Raw genomic sequence first — 23,637 nt, forward strand, 5'->3', positions numbered from 1 at the left:
TGAAAGGGCTAATGCTCAAGGCCAATAGGCTAGCTTGGTTTTGGGGCCCCGGGGGGGCTATAAGGCAATATTAGTAAGAGTCCTTTTCCACCATTTTATCTAACAAAATCATGAGTCTTTTGCTTCACTAGATTGAGAGGCTCCAAAAGAGTCAAATCATTCGTATCAATAAGAGTCCTTTTCCACCTTTTTATATAACAAAATCATGAGTCTTTTGCTTCACTAGATTGAGAGGCTCCAAAAGAGTCAAATCATTCGTAAGAATCTCGATAGCTCAACTTGGTTGAACTCATGAAATCATTTATTTGCATAATAAATAAGTTTGAGCAAGTATATAAAAGCTCAGTTTGAGCTTGGTTAAAATTTTAATAAACAAGCTTGAGCACAGCGAAGCTTGGATCAGCTCGGTTCGTTTGCAGCCATATTCACTATCAAAGCTTAGTGCTGCATCACCAACATTGGCATATATGGATCTGCTATGGATGTCCAGCACATCAATAGATTTTCCCACCTATAAAATGTTCAATGAAAGAAAGTGACTAATTGTGCAATCAATATAAAGCATTGCTAGCCCACTAAGATGACAAGTGCGACTTATTGGAATTCAATCCAATGATTATATATCTATGTAACACACTGCTAACCCCCTAACATAAAAATAATCACTTTCTTTTAAAGCAAAAAAACATTAAAAAAAACAAAAAACAAAATACCAATGCCCAAATCTTTGAATAAAGAAGGTTGAGAGCAGTAGATCTTGGATTTAGAACTTTGTAGATTCCAACAAAATTTAAACCCAATATAATTCTAAATTTTAAAGCTTCAAATTGTGTTCCTAAACACAACATTAATTAGTTTCTCAGCTTTTCCGGCAAAAGATTCCAATAGGTGCTAAGAATGTGTAACATAGAAATAAAAAGAAAAAAAAAAATTGCTAGTGAAAATATAGAATCCAATCAGCCGTCAGCACAAAATCTTTTTTTTTTTTGGGGGGGAGGGGGGTGTGATTTAAATTAAAGCTTCTCATGACTTCATCAGCCATTTAAAAAAAAAAAAAGACATCAAAATAAAACAAATTCAACTTTTTAAACTTTGGCCTAGAACAAAAAACTAAAGCTTTGAGCAATTATATTAAACAGAAATAATTGACAGCATAGCCTATTGTTTAGCCCACATGAACCAATTAAATTAAGCGTGGACCAATTATATTCAAATGTTTTTATCTCTTTCATTTTGGCCACGATGGTTGCAAGGGATAACAATCAAACTACATGACTAAGGAAACAAAGATATTGCAAGTGTGTATGCCAAAGAATACAGTTGTATACAAACACAAATTCTAAAAGAAAACAAGATCTTAATTATGTACGTTGTCCAATATCTCCAAGGTAAGCCAAACCTTCTTCATCCACAACCAGCTCCACTTGTTAACAGACTGCTAGAATATGCCAGACAACAAAAAAAGAAACATTAGTGCGTGAGGATTCCATCATATGATTAGGAGATGAGAACAGGTATTGGAGACAACAGAAAAAGCACATAAAACTCTGGTCTAAACCTATTTCATTTCAGCAGGACCACAAGTTTTTGTCCTTAAAATCACCACACATTCCAATAGGTGGCTCTCTGTCATTAAAAAACAAAAAAAAAAACAAAAAAAAAAAACAAAACAACACAAAAACAAGAAAAAAAAAAACTAAACTAAAAAAATAATTGTATATGTTAAAAAAATTCCAACCATGATTACATAAAAACTGATAAATGTCGCACAAAATTGAGGTGCACAATATTAAGCATGGTCACTATTGAGCAATTGCTCTAAGCTAAACATAACTACAAACTTGCATCGTCATCATCATTGTCCAATAGATTGAAAACCAGCATTGCAGAAATTTACAACATCCTAGAACTTGAAAGCTTAATCGACACCCCCTCAGCTTTAAGTGTTCTCATGACCATTTTGGCCATAAGCCCAAAGACATAAAAAATTATTAGAGCAAGAGCATCCTAGTGCCGTCATCAACAAAATTGTGTGTATTGCCTTTGGTTAGCTGGTCCAGATTGAGAAGTGAAGAAATGTTTTCCTTGACGCGGTCAGTGATACCTTTTGCCATAATTTGCACAATGTCATGGTGGAAACCTAAGATGCTTGGGAGGTGAAGAACCCACATTCTGTTTTGTATGTGTGTGTGTGTGTGTGTGAGTGAGAGTGAGAGAGAGAGAGTAAATAATGGTAAGAAAACATATCAGGAAAGTATGAGCATTTGGAAGTCGAATGGTAGTGGATTCCAACAGTTTGCAAAGAGTAGAGTGGAAACAATTGTGTTCAGATATTCCATCTGCATAAGGGACATGACAAGAATTAAAATATTAGTAAATGCGTTTGTAAGGGTATTGTTGGTATTACAAAATTTTTCACATGAGGACTACCATAAAATAGGTTTTGGCTCTTAGTAGTTGAATATTTCATAAAAATATCCAATAAGCTTGGATAACTGAGAATACTGACTTGGATTACTGACCAATTGTAATAAAAACTTCAAGATTTGATGACCAGGGTTAATTTTGAAATGCTTACCCATAAGGTAATGACTACTAATGAGTAATTACTCCATTATCTATAATATGAGAATCCCTGGATCGCAAACAATTCTTCTTGATGACTGGACACCTATTGGTGCTTTGGAGAGAATTTTCCCCTTGTAAGCAATCGGATGCCCTTGTTGCATCAGCACAGTTTCAATGCCTTCGCCACAAGCATCTCTCTCAATTATAAACTCATTTGAGAAATCAAGTAGAGCTAACTCTAGTGGTGTTGTTATAACAATCTTCATACACAATCATGTTAACAGGAAGCTACTCATGAAGAAAAGTAGAAACATGAACCATAGAATGTATACTACATTACTAAATTTATTTTTTTAAAGATAGATCTCTAGTTGGACCAGCCAACTTGAGGAATCTGAGAATTCCAAGGAAGAGCTTTACGATGTGGCTAGGTTTGAGAAGTTGCTCAGTAAAGATGTTTAATGGAATAAGAAATTGTTGCAGTGCCAAGCGTGTTCCATTCAAATAGTACTAAGAATATTAATTGTTTATTTTTTTGAATGTGATTATACTAACAATATATGGAACCTGACATTAAGAAATTGTAGAATCAGTAGAAATGTCTTGCCCTGCAAAATAAAATATTATTGAAGTGATTTCGTGAAGAATACAAGGCAAGCTACTCTGACAGCCACTGTATATGAATGGAGGTAAACAATATGGTATCTAAAGATGTGATGCACTCTTAGCAGAAACAAGTCAAGAAAATCATGGAGGAAGTTAGGCTCTGGCAAATTGAGGACTCTGACAAAAACAAGATCATTGTGAATAACTAGAATATTTTTACTAGATTTTGCTTCACTATTTGGGGGGGGGGGGGGGGAGGAGGAGTTGGCAGCTCATAATGGAAACAACATAATTCTGAGGACATACATTTTCAACCCGAAGTTTCAAAGATGATCTTCTAGCAAGCCACACCAATAATGCATACCATTTCCACACTAGTACAACAGAGAAAAAATAATCTCCATTGAAGAAAACCACATACTATAAGATATATACATAGGCAATCCTTTTTTCCCTTCCTTTTAACTGTCATGGCTGATACTTCGTGTAGAATGATTAATGAGGGGGTTGATAGACGCTTGGTGGAAGTGATCAAGAAGGGCCACAAGAGCTTACCCATATCACATTTGCAATGTTCTGATAGCACCATTCTCTTTCTTGAAGGATATGGGTAGCTTTTTCAATATGTTAACTATTTTGCAGTGTTTGAAAAAGTGTCAGGTTTTAGGAGTAATTTCTCTAAGAGTGGCATTGTGAGTATTGGAAACTCGAGTCCTTTTGCCAGGTTAGCTGGTTGTGGTGTTCTATGTTGGTCAATCACTTATTTAGGTCTCTCCTTGCGTGGTAACCATATTGATGATTCTTTTTGGGACCCAAATTTCTAGCAAGTTGCCACTTGCTAGAAGGTTAGATGGGTGGAAAGGATGCTTTTTCACTCTTGGGGGTTGCATGATCCCCCTGTACCACTTGTCCCTTTTCAAATTCATGAGAGAGTGGTTCTCCGATTAGAGAATTTGATGAGGGATTTGTTGTGGTTGGGAGTCACTGAGTGTGGTAGAGATCATCTTGTTAGCTAGGGAAGTTGAGCAGACCCAAAGGAGAGGGAGGTCTAGGTAATTTAGTGTCCAAAAACATTTCCTTGGTTGAGAAGTGGTTGTGGTGCTTCCCTTTAGAACCTAACTCTCTTTGGCCCAGGGTAGTTCACAGTTAATTTGGACATCTTCAAAATGGGTGGGATGCCAAAGTTGGGTACCTATTGAAGTCCTTGGAAATTAGTGTCTCAGATTTATCTCTCTTTCCCCTCTCATGTTCAGCATGGTATTCGTCATGGGGAGAGAATCCATTTCTAGGAGGATCATTGGTTATGGGAGGCTCCTTTGGCTAATACCTCATCTCTACCATTTATCTTATTTTCATGATTCCCCTAACTCTGTTTTCTTTTATTAGAAAGAAATATGTTCATTTGTCCTAAAATCTTTTTATTCTTACGTGAGTGCTCCAGAAGAAACTGCTGACTGTTTCTTTTCTCCTTCTTCTCTTCATCTCTAACAGTTAGTTCTGCATTTTCTCTTTGGTTCTTCAATTTATTTCAGATTTACAACATGGTATCAGAGCAGGTTCTCTGAATGTGATTAATCTGATCTAGTACATTCTTCTCTCCCTCTCCCTCTCCTTTTCTTTTTCACTCCCTTGTTAACCCTTAAATTAAAGATTTTTTTTTTTTTTTTCTGGTTTGAGAGTCGTCTAGGGTTTTTTCACTCCTTCTCCTCTCAACCCTGAGCCATTCTTGTGGGTGTTGTGTGGTTGTGGTAGTTCGCTCATGTAAATACACTACTGTTTCTTGCCTACTGCTGTTGCTGCTCTGACGTTTTCTCTGACTGCTGGTCCGGTGATGATACTGTTGTGATGTTCTAGCTGCAATTTTCGTGCCTGCCTATGCTTCTAGCTGGTGCCAGGTTGGTTTTGGACTGTCCACACTGCTTCTTAAGTGCCTGTGGTGCTTCATTGTGGTCTGCCTTGTTCTGCATGGTCAAAAGTGTGGTCTTCTCTGCTCGTGTGCACAAAGCCAGCTTTGACAGGATTAGTGGGAGACTATTTATGCCTATTATTCCTCCTAGGATATTGTAACTTCAGTTTTTTGGTCGTAGCTTCCTGCTCAAGTTCTGGAACTTTTAAGATTTGGAGTGCTGTCCTGCGCCTGTGTGAGTGCTGTTCAGTGCCAGTGTGTGCTGCCTGATTTTGCAGAGTTGCTGTGTTATTCATTCCCTATACTCTGTGCGCTGATTGTAGTGCATAGGAGGTGTTTTTGATGGCCTCTACAGACAGAGCTTCAGCTGATACTGTTAATGTACAGATCACAGCCATCACATTGGCTGAATACTCCAACTACCTGTTGTGGTCTCAGGTAGTGCATGTGTATATTAACACGAAAGGAAATTCCAAGTATTTGTTGCATTCTCCTCCATCTCCGGACTCCAAAGATTACAAAGATTGGATGAAAGAGAATGGCATATGGCTGGTGTGGTTGTTGCATGGAGCCACGAATTGCTGTGAATGTAATGTTTCATAGAATAGCCAAGGCCGTATGGGAAAATCAAACTTGTGTTTTTGACCTATATGAGAAGCTCTTCAAACATAACCAAGAAGGTAGGTCCATTAGTGAGTACTCTAGCACTTTGAAGGGTATGTGAGAGGAACTCAACATCTATCAACCAGTTAGCTCCGAAATTGAGATGATTAAGAGGCAAAGGTCAGAGTTTTTGGCTGCCAAATTTTTGTCTGGGTTGAGTCTTGAGATTCAACCGAATCAATCCATTCATGATCAGATTCTTGCTTGTGAATCCATGCCATCCATGAATGAAGCATATGCTAGAATCCAATGTATTACCAAAGACAACTCTCAATCTTCTTCTCAAGCTTCTTCTCATGACAGTTCAGCCATGGTTAGCACTACCTCCAACCGTGATAAGGGAAGTGTTGGAGGATGAGGGTGCGGCTCGGAAAGCAGTTGTGGCAGAGGTAGCGTATCAAAATGAGGAGTTTCTCATGGCAATTCCCACATTTGCACACATTAAAACCATATTGTGCATCATTGTTGGGATCTCCAAGGGAATTGGGCCAGTAAGTCTCTTGCCAAGGGTGATCCCACCATTGAAACTACAAGGGCACCTGTCCACTCCACCGGGGAGTTAATTACATCATCAACTTGTCTCGAGAGGAGTATAACAGTCTTGTCTTCATGGTTCAACAACTCCAAACTCAGTCTTCTACATCTAACGCTACTGTGGCCCATTCAGGTACAGCTGGGCTTCTTGCCTCTTCATCCTCTTCACCCTGGGTTATTGATTCTAGTGCATCCTCTCATATGAAAAGTAGTCCTAATTTATTTTAGTCCTTAAAAACCAGCAACTTTACACTGTAAAGTCACTCTTTGCTGATAGTTCAACTACACCAATTTCTAGTTGTGGCAATATTCTTTTGTTTCCTTCTATGCCTCTGTGTTATGTGTGCCTCCCTTGAACCTGTTATCAGTTAGTCAATTAACTAAATCTTATAATTGTCTATGACTTTATTTCCTTTCAATTGTGTTATTCAAGATCTCCAGACAAAGAAGAGGAAGGATGGCTTGTACTATTTTGATGGTGATAGTCGTAGATCCAGTTCTTGTCATACGACTTCCTCAATTTCTACTCATGGTATTACTCTTGATCAGTGGCACACTCGTTTGGGTCATCCATCTCTTCAAAAGCTACAAGAAGTTTTTCCAGTGTTCAAGTCTGTTTCTCATTCTGAATGTTCGGGGTTGTCAGTTAGGAAAGCATGTTAGGACATCTTTCCCATCTAGGGTAGAGTCTTGCAGTAAATCATTGTTTCCTCTAATTCATTCAGTTATTTGGGGTTCATGTAGAGTCAAAAATTTGACTGATCATCAATATTTTGTTTCTTTTGTGGATGATTTTTCGCATATGAAATGGATTTATATTAGTTTAAGGACAGGTCTGAATTTTTGAATGTATTTACACAATTCTGCCAAGAAATAAAAACTCAATTTGGCATTAACATTCAAATATTTTTATTTGATAATGCACTTGAATTTGTTCAAAATGAGCTTCAATTTTTTTTGTCTTGTTAAAAGGAATTATTCATCAAACAGCATGTATACATACCCCTCAAGAGAATGGAGTAGCTGAGATAAATAGACAAATACTTGACATAGCATGGTCTTTACTCCTTCGTATGCATGTGCCTAAAACCTTTTGGACCTATGCTCTTCTAACAACCTGTTTTCTGCACAACACAATGCCTTCCAGTGCTCGAAAAGGACAAATTCCCTTCACCATCATTTACCCAGAAACGTCCATGTTCTCTATTGTGCCTCATGTTTTTGGGTGCACATGTTTTGTCCATTTTCCACATATTGGTTAGGACAAGTTCTCTCCTTGTGCTGTTAAATTTGTTTTTGTTGAGTACTCAAAAACCCAAAAGGGTTATGGATATTATGATCCCCACACTTGTAGGAAATATGTTAGTGCAGATGTCACCATTTTTAGAGAAAACCTTATTTCTCAAGTGTAGGATCCTCCTTGGATGAATCTATTTTGAGTCCATCAATTTTTATGATGAACCAAAGAAACAATTTAAGGTTTATGAACAACGGAAGGCAAGCATAGATATCACTACCACCGTGTAGCCACCTCCCTTGCCCATCACTGTTCCAACTTCTGGTTTTGGTGATCCAGCCCAATGTGGCTTGGATTTGCCCATTGCTTTTCAAAAAGGTACTCGCACATGTACTCAACAGTCCTAAGCTTTTCCTTTTGCCCATTATGTTTTAGTTCTTCACCTTCCTAGCCCTATGCATTATTTTGCCTTGTCTATTTTGTTTGTTTCTATCCCTTCCTCACATGTTGAAGCACTTGCTAACCCTGGGTGGAAGCATGCAATGGATGTAGAAGTGGATGCTTTGACCACTTGAGGACATAGGATTTGGTGGATCTTCCTCCTAGTAAGGGGAGTTGGTTAGGTGTCATTGGGTCTCCGCCATCAAATATCTTCCTAATGGCTCTATTTAACGGCGTAAGGCTTGATTGATAGTCAAGGGATACACCCAAACATATGGTATTGATTAGTTTGAGACCTTCTCTCCTATTGCTCGACTAACTGATCTCATTAGCAATTAATTTTGATTGGCCTTTATACTAGTTGAATGTGAAAAATGCTTTTTTATATGGAAATTTGCTAGAAGAGGTATACATGGAGCAACCTCCTGGGTATGTCGCTCAAGGGGAGGATGAGTCAATTTATGGAAAATCCCAAACAACCACATTGGGGTGTTGTTTGTAGGATTTTGTGCTATCTCAAAGGCTTTCTTGGCAAAGGTTGATATGTAAATGCAATAAAAATTGTTAGATCATATACTTCGATGCAGATTGAGCTGGCTCTATTGATCATAGAAGGTCTACTACTGGATATCGTACATTTGTTGGAAGTAATCTTGTTAGTTGTTACCTAGTGTAGCAAGAAACAAACTACTGTACCAAGATCTAGTGCAGAAGCAAAATACCGAGCTATGGCTCATGCTGTGAGTGCTTATGTGGTTGAAGTATCTTATGTCAGAGATGGGGTTCTTGGTAATGAAGCCAATAAATATGTTTTGTGATAACCAAGCTGCCATTTATATCGTTAGCAATCCAATATTTCATGAGAGGACAAAGCACATTGAAGTTGATTTTCATTTTGTAAGGGATGTTGTGTTGAAGGAGGCAGTGAAGATTCTGTTTGTTAAATCTGTACATCAGTTAGGCAATGTTTTCCCAAAGCCTTTCTTTAAGCCCGCCTTGTCTAATAGTTGTAATAAGCTGGGGTTAGGTGATATTTATACACGTCCAGCTTGAGGGGGAGTGTTAAAAGGAAATATGCTATTTAGTAATTAGGTTGTGTGAGTGGGGGTATTTTTGTCCTTAAATATTTTTATTCTTATTAATATATGAGGCAGGCCTGGAGCTGTACGTGAGTGCTCCAGTAGAAACTGCTGATTGTTTCTTTTTTTCTTGTTGCACTCTTCTTCTCTCTAATAAAAGTCTTTGTCTATCAATACACAAGCTACCTTGCTTTGCTATCTATTCTGTCAAATTAAGAAGGAAGGTAGAGAAAGCTGATCAATTTTTTGGACTAACTATGCCAAATACAAAACAGAAAAAGTAAGCTAAAGTGCTTTATTTTTTTGCATGTGGAATCTATTTTCCATGTAAGAAGTAACATCTCAACATTAGTCCAATGTTTGGTACACTGGAACGGAATGGATCAGGAGTGAATGGAATGAAAATTATATGAAAAATATGTAAAATTATTAACCGATTCCATTCCATTCCTTTCTGGCATACCGAACAAATCATAAGAGCTAGCTCTAATTTAATCAATTGGAAATCAATAATCAAATCAAACCAGTCCATGAATAAAAAATATATTTCAACTGCGGCACAGTTAGTTGGTGTCTATTTGGCACCACTAACAGAAAAATATTTGTAAGTATTAAGAATTAAGTAGTGTTTGGTTAAATTCCTAAAAAGTGTTATAGTACTTTTCAGGAGTGATTTGGAAACACTTTAACCCACTTAAAATAAGTGGAACCCATATGTGATATTATAGCACAAAAAAGGGCGTTTGGATTGGTTATGCTACATGAATTCCAATGGATGTGGCTTCTTGAATGCTGGGTGCCCACAATTGAGAATCCGATGTATTAGGCATCTCAGATTCCCTAGTAGTCTAAGATGCTCCCAAACATGGGTATTCCAAAGCAAGGAATCTGATTTCATGGGATAAAAATATTCCTACTACCCATTTTTCTTGGATGAAATTGTCCTTTCTTGTTCTCTACTACTACTACTACTACTATTACTATTAAAAGATCATAATCATTAAGAGTAATAACAATATTTTTGTTGTTGTTGTTGTTTCTGCATTCTGATTATTATTAGTTACTACTAATAAAAAATATTGTTCTGGTTATTATTTATATTCTTTATTATGATTATTATTAGTAAACGATACTATATAAAATTGTTACAGTTACTATTTTATAATAGCCTTGGGCATGTATTGTGCCTGTTTAGAGATATTCTAGGAATTAGAATTTAAAATTAGTCTATCAATTTCCTTTTTTTTATAGAAGAGATGGGAAATGGAGAGATATTTTAGAAACATATTTACTTGAAAATAAAAAAGCAGTTTGTTTGTAATGGAAGATAAATTCACAAAATATGGTTTTACATGTTTGTCCTTATTTTGATGTGCTGTTATTTGAAAACGCATACAATGTGAGGGATATTTTTGGAAAAAGGATTGATTAAAAAAAAATTGAAATGCATTTTGGGTTTGTTCAAATTAATAGTAGAGACAAGTATGCACATTACAAGAATTTATGCAATATTACCAGTTCAGGGGTATTCTGATAATCGTGTTGAAATATCATTAGAATATTCATGTTATGCTGAATACTATAATCTTGTACTCCTAGTAATCTTGATGAGGAACCAAACGAAAAATATTCCCTTGAGAAATCAATCCTATTTCTAGACATAAGATACCCCAGGAGGGCACTGAAGATAAGCTGTGCGAAATGCCCCCTAAGACTCAGAACACACATAATGAAACATGTCCAGTCCAATCTCATTGACCATGGCTGCACATCCATCATGTTCTATCTCTTCCTGGTATAGGCAGGATGAGGAGAAAATGTTAATTGTGGATTTACGGTTTTCTGGTATTTTGGATTCATGGTTTTCTCGTACTTAATGGACTGTACTTTTCATCTGAGTCATACCCAGCTCTGATCTGAGCAGGGACTTCAATTCCAGTGGCTCTTCCCATTGCCCCCCAGTCCATAAAGATGGTTGACACAATCTACACGGAATACAATTCAAGTAAATGACTTTGTAAAAGCAGAATACATGGATGTCCTAGGGCCAGTTTAGTTACAGAAAGCACTTTGTTGTTTTCCCTCTCCATTTTTTTATATATATATTTCTAGTTTTATTTTCTATGAAAATTGGAAAATGTGTCAATTTATGGAAGCAAAGAACTACTTTTCAAGTTAAAATTTTGGAAAACATATACACAACTATAACAAGCCAATCAGAATCTAGCTGATGGACTGCCCAAAAACGCAACACATCCCAGGAAACTATGAAGCTAACAAATATCAAACATTAGTGCAACATGGCAGCTGAAACAAAAAACAATATTAAAAAAAAAAAAGCTACCAAAAGCTGGGGAGAAAAAAAAAAGGAGGAAGACCAGAAGAATTGAAACAAGCTGCTGCAAAAAAAACTTGCAGGGAAAGAAAAAAAGCAGCAAAGAAACAGAAATAGAGCAGATTTTGCAAAAATACAAACAAACGGGGAAAAATGCACAAAAAAAACCCAAATAATTGCAACAAAAAAGTAGCAAGGAAACAAGAAGAAGACCATAAAATTGCAACAAGACCCAGATATATTCCAGTCCAAGAAAAGGAACAGAGAGATATGGAGAGATCAAAGAAAAAGAAATAGATGAGACTGAGACAGAGAGAGGGGTAAGAGAGGAACAGAGACAGAAAATAAAATTGATTTTTTTTTTTATTTGATCAGAAGAAGAAGATATTTTATTAATTGAGAAAGCTCAGTTAGAGCCAAAAGCTGCGAACCTAGAATGGATGCAACCAAGCCATGCAAAACCAGATCATCCCACCCTTTACTGTTAAGCAAATATGGAAACGGAGAAACAATTATGAAATTTAATGGCTTGATGAGGATGAGCTGCAGATCGAGGAGGAGCCAGCTCTCATGCGTTGGAATGAAAATACCACGTGCTTATTTATTCCATTAAATACCACATGCTCATTTATCCCATTAAAATGCAATAGCTCCTTTCCTTCTCTATCTATCCTATGTATCTATAAATGAGAGCATTTGTGTTGTGTGAATAGTGCAAGTGAGTGAGTGAGGAGTGTAAGAGTGCTGAAGGTGAGAGAGAGAAAAGTGTGAGAAGAGTTGAGTTGAGCGTGTGTCTCCTCCTCTTGTTTTTCTCCTAAATTATAGTATATTTGGTGTGCTCCATGGACGTAGGTCAGATTAGACCGAACCACGTAAATCTGGTGTTTTTATTTTGTGTGCTTGTTTTGCTTGTGTGTAATTATTGTTCCTAGATCCCTAACAATTGGTATCAGAGCCAGATCGGAGCAAAGTCGCCAGATCATAGCAAAATTTCCAGATCGGAGCAAAGTTGCCAGATTGGAGGTCCCAGGAGCGATATTGTGCTAATTACGTTTCTAAGGAAAATTATGTCTAGGAAAGTGGAATTTAAGCGGTCCATTGTGACCCCCCACTTCCCTAAGAATTTACCTGGTGTAATTTAGCACAATCATCACTGGGCCCCACTGGCACGTCATTAGTCACCCCACTCCAGTGTGACATCATCATGACACATTAGCAGAGCTGAGTTAGCATCCTCATCAGCACCGCGTCAGTGTTGTGTCAGAGCCACATTAGCAAACACGTGTCAGTCGCCACGTCATCCCTAGGCCCACTTGCCACGTCATCCCAAGACCCCACCTGCCACGTCAGTAGTCAGGTAATGGCGTGAGGAATATTCCATTAAGTGGGAGTATATTTTGTTAAGTATAATAGAAAGTTGACCAATTTTGACCAGAAGGTCTGACTAGGTTTTCAAAGTCATTTCAGGTCCGTTTTTCGAACGACTTGAACCATTTCTAAGGTTTTCGGCCGTTCTGGATTCAAACGTGATGTCTGTTTGAGCTGATTCCATCTCTAGATTGACGAATCGAGATGTCAAACAAAAAAACTCAAAGATCGAGATGTTTACGGCACCAACTTTGATTTCTAGAAGATGTAGATTGATGGCTACTTGTTTGGTAAGGAGTTGCACTTACCATTGAAGGGAAAGCCAGATTCCATGATGGAGGAAAGGTGGGAGTTGCTTGATCGAAAAGCTCTCAGAGCTATCAGGATGACGCTGGCAAAGTCTATTGCCTTCAATATCAAGCATATGACAACCACCAAGTCTCTTATGGATGCGCTCTCCAACATGGACGAGCAGCCATCGGCCGGCAATAAGGTACACTTAATGAAGAAGTTATTTACCATGAACATGTTTGCAGGCGAAAGTTATAGTAGACATCTAAATAATTTCAACAAGCTATCGGATCAACTCGCCTCAGTTGAAATCAAGTTTGACAGTGAGATCTGTGTCTTACTGATTCTTAGTTAGTTGCTTGAGAGTTGGAAAGGTATTGTTACTGCGATCAGTAGTTCCGCAAGAAAATCAAAACTGAACTTTGATGAAGTCGTCAGCATGATTTTGACGAAAGAGATCAGGATGCAATCAAACAATGCTTCCACTTCAAGTTCAACTTTGAATGTGGAAAGCCGAGGGAGAGATTTATGGAAAGGAAGCGGGCATGGACAATCAAAAAATTGTGGTAGATCTAGGACTAGGCGGTCCAAATCCAGAAATCCTAGAGGTTCCCAGGGCACAAAGAAAATTGAGTGCTGGAACTGTGGAAAGTTCGATCATTTCAGAAACCAATGCAAAAGTCTAGGAAAGGAATATGAGGCGAAGACAGAAGCAAATGTTGCTTCAGAAAAAGGTGATATTATGATATGCTCTTTGGAGAGCAAGAAGAAGTCTTGGGTTTTTAGACTTTGGAGCCTCATTTCATGTCACTTGCAGTAAAGATTGCTTAGAGGAGTATATACCAGGTGACTTCGGTAAGGTATACCTTGGTAATGATCAATCTTGCAACATAACCAGCAAGGGAATTGTGAAGATCAAGATGAAAGGGTCAGTATGGAAGCCGAAGGATGTCAGATATATTCCAGACTTGAGAAAGAACTTGATCTCAGTTGGTCAATTGGCAGATGATGGATACACCACAACAGTCATTGGCGATGAATGGAAGATATCAAAGGGTGCACTAACAATTGCACGAGGTAAGAAAAGTGGAACACTTTATGTGTCTTCTAATGTCTGCATGTCTATTTCAGTTGCTACAGGAAATGACGATAGCAACATTTGGCATCAATGACTCGGTCACATGAGTGAGAAGGGACTCAGGGTGATGCACTCAAAGGGAAAGTTGAGCGATCTACGGTCAGTAGAGATTGATATGTGCGAGGATTGCATAATTGGGAAACAAAAGAGAGTCAGTTTCCAGACATACACCAGTACCCCAAAGAAGGAGAGACTTGAACTAGTCCACTCAGATGTATGGGGACTGACGACCGTCTCATCCACAGGTGGAAGGAATTATTTCGTGACATTTATTGACGATCATTCTCGAAAGGTATGGATTTACTTTTTGAAATACAAATCTGATGTCTTTGATGCTTTCAAGATTTGGAAAGCAATGGTTGAAAATGAAACTGGTTTAAAAATCAAGAAGCTGAGAACTGATAACGGTGGTGAGTATGAAGACATCGGGTTCAAGAAATTCTACTATGAGCATGGTATTAGGATCGAAAGAACTGTGTCAGGTACACCTTAGCACAACGGCGTAGCCGAGCAGATGAACTGAACATTGACTGAAAAAGTTAGAAGCATGTGTATGCAATCAAGCTTACCAAAGCAGCTTTGGGCAGAAGCAGTCAATACAGCAGCATACTTGATTAACAGGAGTCCATTAGTACCGTTGGACTACAATCTACCAGAAGAGGTATGGAGCAGAAAAGAGGTGAGACTTTCACATTTGAAAGTTTTTGGTTGTGTAGCATATGTGCACGTTAATGATCATGTTAGAAACAAGTTTGATCTGAAGTCTAAAAAATGCACCCTCGTCGGTTATGGTGAAGATAAGTATGGGTATCGCATTTGGGACGATGAAAACAAGAAGGTGATCAGAAGCAAAAATGTGATCTTTAATGAAAAGGTGATGTACAAAGACAGACACACAAAAGAACCAACAGAACCCGCAGAACCAGTTCAGAATGAAACAACCTATGTAGATTTGGATGATGTCTTACAAGGTGTCGAGACGCAACACACCGAGAATCCTCAGGCAAAGGAGACACAACAGCAAAATGCCAAGATTCCTCAGGCGGAGGAACCTGTGGAGTAGATTGTCGCATCACCGCCTCCTACTCCAACTCCGGAGCTTAGGATCTCTCGTTTGCATGTACCATAAAAGAGGTATATGAATTATTTACTTTTTACAGATGGAGGAGAACTCGAATGCTATGATGAAGCATGTTAGGCTAGAGATTCGAGCAAGTGGGAGCTTGCAATGAAGGACGAGATGAAGTCCCTCAACTCCAACAAAACGTGGGATCTAGCTAAGTTGCCCAAAAGTAAGAAGGCTCTTCACAACAAGTGGGTGTACAGGATCAAAGAAGAGCATGATGGATCCAGGAGGTACAAAGGCCGATTGGTAGTCAAAGGCTTCGAGTAGAAGGAATGAATTGACTACACTGACATCTTTGCACCGGTTGTGAAATTAACAACCATCAGATCAGTCTTGAGCATTGTTGCCTCAGAAGACCTACATCTCGAGCAGTTGGATGTGAAGACGGCATTTTTTCACGATGATCTTAATGAGGAGATTTACATTCAGCAGTCAGAAGGATTCTCAATAAAAGGTAAGGAGGATCTTGTGTGCAGATTGAAGAAGAGCTTGTATTGTCTCAAACAAGCTCCCATGCAATGGTACAAAAAATTTGACAACTTTATGCGCAGGAAAGATTTTTAGAAGTGCAATGCAGACCATTGTTGCTACTTCAAGAGGTATCAATCTAGCTATATCATACTATTGCTATATGTCGATGACATGTTAGTTGCAGGACCAAATATAGGAGAGATCAGGAAATTGAAGCAACAAATGTCAGAGGAGTTTGACATGAAAGACTTGGGTTCAACCAAGCAGATACTTGGGATGCGGATCTCTAGAGATAAGCAACAGGGAACGTTACGGTTATCTCAATCGGAGTATATTAGCCGTGTTTTACAGAGATTCAACATGAGTAGCGCCAAAGCAGTAAATACGCCATTCCGTCTTTCCAAGGATCAGGCTCCCCAGACAGATGAAGAGAAGGAACTCATGGCTAAGGTACCTTACGCCTCAGCCATTGGAAGTCTCATGTACATCACGGTTGGTGCCAGGCCAGACATTGGCCAAGCAGTGGGAACTGCTAGTAGGTTCATGTCAAATCCAGAGAAGACTCATTGGGAAGCAGTGAAGTGGATCTTGAGTTATCTACGTGGCACTATTGATAAGTGTCTATGTTTCAGCAAAGGAGACTTGAAAATTCAAGGGTATGTTGAAGCCAATTTTGCTAGTGAAATTGATAATCATAGAAGCATCACTGGATATGTGTTCACTGTTGGCACAACAACTGTTAGTTGGATGCCACAAATACAGAAGATTGTTGTCCTATCCACTACAAAAGTTGAGTATGTAGCAGTGACAGAAGCCAGCAAAAGAGATAATTTGGCTTCAAGCTTTGTTGACAGAGCTCGGAATAAAGCAGGAGAGGAATGTTTTGCACAGCGACGGTCAGAGTGCGACACATCTGGCAAAGAATACTAAATTTTATTCCAGAACCAAACACATTGGATTACGTTATCATTCCATTAGATCTCTGTTAGAGGATGGAGTGTTGACACTGAAAAAAATCCAAGGTAACAGGAATCCGGAAGATATGTTGACAAAGGAGGTGACTACAGAGAAGCTGAAGTTGTGCTTAACTTCAATTGGTCTTCATACTTGAAGACAGATTTGAGCACATCGTTTATCTATATACTGGTTGAGATGGTGTATCTGTCTCCAAGTGGGAGATTGTTGAGCAAATATGGAAATGGAGAAATAAATATGAAATTTAATGGCTTGATGAGGATGAGCTGCAGATCACGGAGGAGCCATCTTTCATGCGCTGGAATGAAAATACCATGTGCTTATTTATTACATTAAATACCACGTGCTCATTTATCCCATTAAAATGCAATAACTCCTTTCCTTCTCTATCTATCCTATGTATCTATAAATGAGAGCATTTGTTTTGGGTGAATAGTGCAAGCAAGTGAGTGAGTGAGGAGTGTGAGAGTGCTAAAGGTGAGAGAGAGAAAAGTGTGAGAAGAGTTGAGTTGAGTGTGTCTCCTCCTCTTATTTTTCTCCCAGATTATATTATATTCGGTGTGCTCTATGAACGTAGGTCAGATTAGACCAAACCACGTAAATCTGGTGTTCTTATTTTGTATGCTTGTTTTGCTTGTGTGTGTGATTATTGTTCCTAGATCCCTAACATTTACAACCAAGCCAACATAGGAGCATTTCTCCCTGGATTAGAGAATTCGCACAAGGATAAGAAGAAGCTAGGAGCAGAGTTGTCTTCACAAGGAGATAAGAATAATGAAGAAAAGGGAGGTGGGAATGGGTAGAGTTATAAGCAAGGTACTCATTCCACCTCATTTAATTGGAATCCTGCATTTTTCATACGGAAAACATGGGGAAGTGGTTATCACTGTAAGGAAAAATTGTAAAATATTCTAGAGATGTTTTCCTATACAAATTGGAAAAAAATTGGAAAACATGGTTTTCATTTTTTTTCCCCTCTACATGGGATTCCCAAGATCACAGGATCATACCCAGTGAATGTTTTATTTTCTCTACTGCTTTGATATTGCATATCACCTTGTAGAGGAAAGCGTCCAGATTTTGATGAATTGGATTTCAATTTTTTATATAAATGAAATTTTTTTTTTTTTGTGATTGTCATGGATCGTTAAAATTTTGAAAATTGGAAATTTTCATTTCTTCCCCACCACATGGGACTCCCAAGATCCCAGGGTCAAACCAAATGATTTTTTTTTTAATCATTTTCTCTACTGCTTTTATGCCCAGGGTCATACCCAATGAATTTTTTTTTCTAATCATTTTCTCTACTGCTTTTATGCTGTATATCACTTCAGAAAGAAAAGCAATCAGATTTTGATGAATTAGATTCCAACTTTATATTAAAATTGAAAATTATTTTGATAATTGTCTTCAATCCTAAAACCTTTGAAAACACAGTTTTTATTTTTTATTTTTTTTCCCAGCTACATGCAATTCTCAAGATCCCAGGGTCATCCCCAAAGAATGTTTGTTCTTTGTCTACTGCTTTGATGGTGTATATCACCTTGAGACAAAAAAGCATATTTTGATGATTTGGATATGAAACTTCTATGGAAATGGGAATTCATTTTGTGATAGTCTTGGATCTTTAAAACGTTGGAAATTTGGAAAACACAATTTTCATTTTTCCCCGCTACATTGGATTCCCAAGATCTGACGGTCATACCCAATGAATTTTTTTCTGACTGCTGCTTTTGATGGTGTACACCACCTTAGAGAAAAGGATCCAAACATAAATTAATTGGATTCCAATTTTTTACAGAAATGGAAAAATTTCTTATTGTGATTGTCTTGGGATTCCAATTTTTTGAGGGCGGGCAATGAATCAACGGTAAGGTTGCTCCATTGTGACTGGTTAGCTATGCGTAAGGCTGTGTACACTGTGACAACCCCTAGATTCCAATTTTTTATGAAGTGGAAAATTCTTTTTGTCATTGTCTTGGATCCTAGAAAATTTACAGGATTTTTTAAAAAATTGTTTGCTATAACCTTTGAGCCTGAAAAATAGATTGCATTGAATTATTTTTAAAAAAATAAATAAAATTGCTGATTGCCTTGGGGCCTAAAAAATCAATGGCCCTTTTTGAGCCTAGAAAAGCAGTCTTTCTTTTTCAATGCTCATGAACCATCATAAAGTTTTAATGGTCTTGGGTTTCCAAAGTTTAGATGTAGAGCTGCTAGTCACAAATATAGAATGGGATTTGGGATTAACAATCATTAGGATTGGATTCTCACTTATGTAATTATAAGCAACCAAATTTTATTGGAACTTAATATCATATTTATTTCCTAACACATCTAAACAGGATCCTTTTCCTCCAAAACTAGTAACTAATAGCACTTATTACCAGCACCTTTTTTATTCAATTCTCTCTAAAATTCACTACTGATTAATAAGAGATGCCAAACTAAACCTACATAACACAGCAATCAATATCAAAAGTCACAAAGTATGCACAGACTTTTTGAAAAAATAAAACTATTTCAATCCTCATATAAATTCAGTTGATTAAAAAAAAATTGAAATCCAACAGCAGAGTCAAGGGATGTATTACCTTCAATGGAAACAGATATGAAAGCACACTTGAGGCAGCAATGGAGGTGTATAAGAGCAGAGTCCCTATGTAAAAGTCCATCAATTCGCTTCCTATGATATTCCATCTCCTCCCCCACCTCTCTGCATAAGCCACCTACACTCAGATAATGAACATATGAATAGATCAAAGACCAATCATCACTATATGAAAACTCAATTACTAAAAACTGCCACAATCTCACCTTCCAGAATCGTAACACTCAGGGAGAATGGCCAGGCATGTTTGCTTAATATATAATAAATAACTTGCTTCTAAGCAATGCCTGTAATGAAATCACTAATTAGCATATATAATAAAAGTTCTCTCTCTTTCTCAGTCTTTAATTATTGGAAGTAGCATTGATTTAGAAATATAGCATAGCAAGATTAACTACCAGCAGCTTTCAGAAGATATCTCCAACAACCTTTAACATGAGCTTTGGTGTAGTCGGAGAGGCAGTTCTCTTCCCTTTGGAGCATGGTCCTTTGTTGGTGTGTTCTTCCATACAGCGGGGAGATATTTTCATGGAATGAAAGATATCTCTCTCAACACATACACTTTAAACTCTTTCTCCGCGCACTAGAGAGAGAGAGAGAAGAGAGCTATGGTCAAGGTACTTGGAAAGGACTTGGGAAGAAAGGTGAGTATGGAATGTATGTAAATTAAGAGAAGCTCCATGCTCAAGCCCTTGGAATTGCCACCACTGATCAAAAGGTGGAATCTGTGTAGATCTGTGAACTTTGACAAACATGGAAGATAAATGAGTGAAAGAGGCAGGTCACTGGGTAAGCATGAAATGAAGTGGAAAGGAGAGCACAGCATTTTTTTTTTTTTGCCTTTGTGTTCTCACTTTTATCACTTATTTTCTAGGAAAGGAAACTTCCCTGTTATTTAAATATTTTACTATATTCTCCACACTGTTTTTTTCCTCCATTTTTTAAACCTCTGATTCAACCCACTGAATGACAAGTTCTGATGACCCAGATGTTCAATTTACCTCCAGCTTCAAACATGAAAGGGTGATTATTGTTAGTTAACGAAAGATCACTTGATCTATTGAACTAGTTTGGAGTGGTAAACTGAATAAATGAAGAGACGTATGAAGAAACCATGAGAGTTTCTGTACATTGACTAGGTCATCATGTCTATTTGAACAGATGACTTCCATCAACCCTCATTGACCAGGTCATTATGTCTATTTGAACAGATTGACTTCTGTCTACCCAATTTTGTGAGTGATTAATCCGTCACCTTTACAACATGCTCAAACCTGGTTTCTTCGTCAACCAACCCTCTTCAAACACTCCCCTCACCCTTGCTGCTTCACTCCATCTCTCACTAGAAGAATATAAATTTGACAATAACATGTGGTAACCACAATTACTCGGTGCCAATTTCAATAATTTCTCTCCTGCAAGCTCACCAAGTTCCACATTTATGTTTGTCCTACATGCACTTAAAAGAGCTCCCCAAACAGCATCACAATCCAATATAGCACCACAACCAAAATTCTGATGGTGCACACTGTTGATTAATTGATAAGCTTCTTCCAATCTCCCTGCCCGACCAAACATGTCTATAATGCAAGTCCAATGCTCCAAACTTGGTGGGAGATTGTACTTCGTCACCATCATATGAAAGTACTCAGAACCTTCATCAACCATGCCAGAATGACTACAAGAAGAGAGTAAAGAGGTGAACGTGATGGAATTAGGTTTGAAGCCACCTTCTTCCATCTGATAGAGAAGTCCGCATGCCTCTCTACCTAGACCATTGATTCCACATCCAGAAATCATCACATTCCAGGAGCTTTGATCTCTCAATTGACCCATCTGCATAAACAAGGTTCTTGCATTTTCTATAAGGCCATTCTTTGCATAAGCATCAATTAAAGAATTCATAACTAGAGTTTCAGATTCAAACCCAAGTTTCACAATATACCCTTGTGCAATTTCAACACCATGACTGGCGAAAACAACTGTGGAGGCCTGAACAAAGGAGATCATGGTGACTGGATCTGGTTTATGAATGTTTTCTAATTGCATTTGGCAGAAAATGCTCATGGCCATGGCAGATTTACCAATTTTGACGTACCCTGAGAGCATTGTATTCCATGTGACAACATTCTTAAGCCACATTGAACTGAAAAGGCGTTCTGAACTTTCAACACATCCACATCTTATATACATGTCCAACATAGCATTTGCCACAGTAAGATGTAAAGAAAATCCTTTCAAAATGCAATAGCCATGAGCCATATTTCCTTGCTTCAGCAATCTCAGTTCACCGCATGATTGAAAGAACATTACCATAGTGATTGCATCAGGCAACACATGGTTTCGAAGCATTTTGATGAAAAGTACCATTCCCCTTTCAGCATGATGATTCAGATTATAGCCTGAAATCATTGCATTCCATGTAGCTGTATTGGGTTTACGAATGCAAGCGAACAAGGATTTGGCCGCCTTTATATCAGAACACTTCCCATATGCATCTACCAGTGCTGTACCAAGAACAACATCTCCATCCAAGTCAATCCCCTTCTTTACAATAAGTGCATGGATTGACTGAATTCTTCCTATATTTGCTAAGCTTGCATAAGCAGGAACCACATTTGCTAATGTGACTGAATCAGGTTTTGGATTTGACTCGACAATCATTTCTTCAAAGAGCAATGCTGCTTCATGATCATACCCATTTTGTGAGTACCCTGCAATTAAGGAATTCCATGTAACCAAACTCTTTTCTAAAAAATCATCTTCAAATATAGTACAGGCATAATCAACTCTACCACACTTTGCATACATATCAACAACAGCAGTCCCTAGACGGAAGTCAAAAAGCAGTCCTGAGCAAATCAAATGGCCATGAAGACTCTTTCCTAGATCAAGACTTCCAGCTTGGCCACAAGCTAAAACCAAACCTAAAAAGGTAATTCGGTTCGGAAAAAATGTTCCTACTTTTTTCAGGCGCAAGAAAATGTCAAATGCTTTAGCCCAATTCCCACTATGAGCATACCCAGTAATCAATGAATTCCAAGATACAATATCTCTATCATGCATACAATTGAAAACCTGTTGTCCAAAATCCAATCTGCCCAGCTTAACATACATTGCAATTAACAAATTTGCAATGTGAATGTGTGCAGAAAGTCCATTTTGAATAACAAAATCATGAACAAACACCCCTTTATCCATACTTCTCAATTCACCACAGGCTACGATTGCATGAGAAATGGAATCTAGATGTGGTAAAAAACAAAATTCTAGCATCTGCTCAAAAACCAGCACAACCCCCTCATAAAACCCATTAGAACCAAAAGTACAAAGCAAATAATTACACAAATCCGCAGTTTTCGTTGGCATTTCTTCAAACACCTGATAAGCATCTCGGGTTTGCCTGAATTTCACATACATTAGCATTAGGCTCTCTCTGGCGCCAATCCAATCCCCAAAACCAAATTTTAAAATATACCCATGTAATATAAACCCAGCATTCGGATGTGGGAGACAAACACATGACTTCAAAAGTGAAGGGAACACAAAAATCTCAGGTTTTAAAAACAATGGGGAAAGAACTTTCTTGAAGAGCAAAAGGGACTGCAAATATCTCCGATTCTCAGCGAAAAATCTAATAAAGTAGTTATATGGGCATATAGTTTTGTTGGGAGGTGATCCAAAATAGAGATGCTTGGAACTCTTTGAAGATGAGACGGTGGAAACGGTTAAGGAGCGGAGGCGGCAGAAGAGTCCCCTGAAGCAAGAACAGGAAGCAACTTTGCACCGTGAAAATAGATGCAACGCTGCGGGTTGCAGAAAAGGCATCGGCGGGAAATACGAAGAAACGGTTTTTCAGAACTTGTAGATTTTGACAGTTGACCGTTAATATCAGGTGAGTTATGAACATGGCCTGAAAGTTTCCCAAAGAGAGAATTTCAGTAGACTGCTTCACATAAATAGAACACATTTTCCTTCTACCTGGGTAATCGAACTCGTCTTCCCGTTTTTGGGAGCTGGAAAACGAATGAGGCAAAGCTCGTGTTCATTGTCGACATTGACTCTCGTGGGGACAAATAACAGTCTCGTCCTTGATTGATCATGGAGAAATTATTCCGGGCATCGGACCCTTCAGCGTGGCACTGCTGGGCGTCTAAAGATGTGACACGTTAGTGTGAAATATTTCTTTGTCCATCCTTAAAAGATTTTGAACCTAGATTATTGTCTTACTTTATTTTCTCTTTAACTTCCTCATTACTTAAGTATTTTAACTTAACATTAGAGAATG

General features: G+C 38.0%; 1 protein-coding gene across 6 annotated transcripts; it reads right to left on the reverse strand.

Annotated features, from left to right (window-relative positions):
• Positions 1 to 261: 261 nt before the first annotated feature.
• On the reverse strand, positions 262 to 23,423 carry LOC131151149 (pentatricopeptide repeat-containing protein At4g19191, mitochondrial-like). Of its 6 annotated transcripts, none has more exons than XM_058102396.1 (5): positions 19,748 to 23,423; positions 19,556 to 19,636; positions 19,333 to 19,454; positions 1,370 to 1,435; positions 262 to 511 (listed from the first exon to the last, which is right to left on the reverse strand). In XM_058102396.1, the coding sequence occupies exon 1, from the start codon at positions 23,175 to 23,177 to the stop codon at positions 20,607 to 20,609; it is 2,571 nt and encodes an 856-aa protein (XP_057958379.1). In that variant the 5' UTR covers positions 23,178 to 23,423; the 3' UTR covers positions 262 to 511; positions 1,370 to 1,435; positions 19,333 to 19,454; positions 19,556 to 19,636; positions 19,748 to 20,606. The 6 variants fall into 6 exon arrangements, with proteins under 6 accessions (XP_057958379.1, XP_057958377.1, XP_057958376.1 ...); XM_058102394.1 differs by having other exon boundaries at positions 1,370 to 1,438; positions 19,333 to 19,467; XM_058102393.1 differs by lacking the exon at positions 1,370 to 1,435 and having other exon boundaries at positions 19,333 to 19,467.
• Positions 23,424 to 23,637: the final 214 nt, after the last annotated feature.

This window comes from Malania oleifera, chromosome 3, assembly GCF_029873635.1.
Source record: "Malania oleifera isolate guangnan ecotype guangnan chromosome 3, ASM2987363v1, whole genome shotgun sequence".
Taxonomy (NCBI): Eukaryota; Viridiplantae; Streptophyta; class Magnoliopsida; order Santalales; family Ximeniaceae; genus Malania; species Malania oleifera.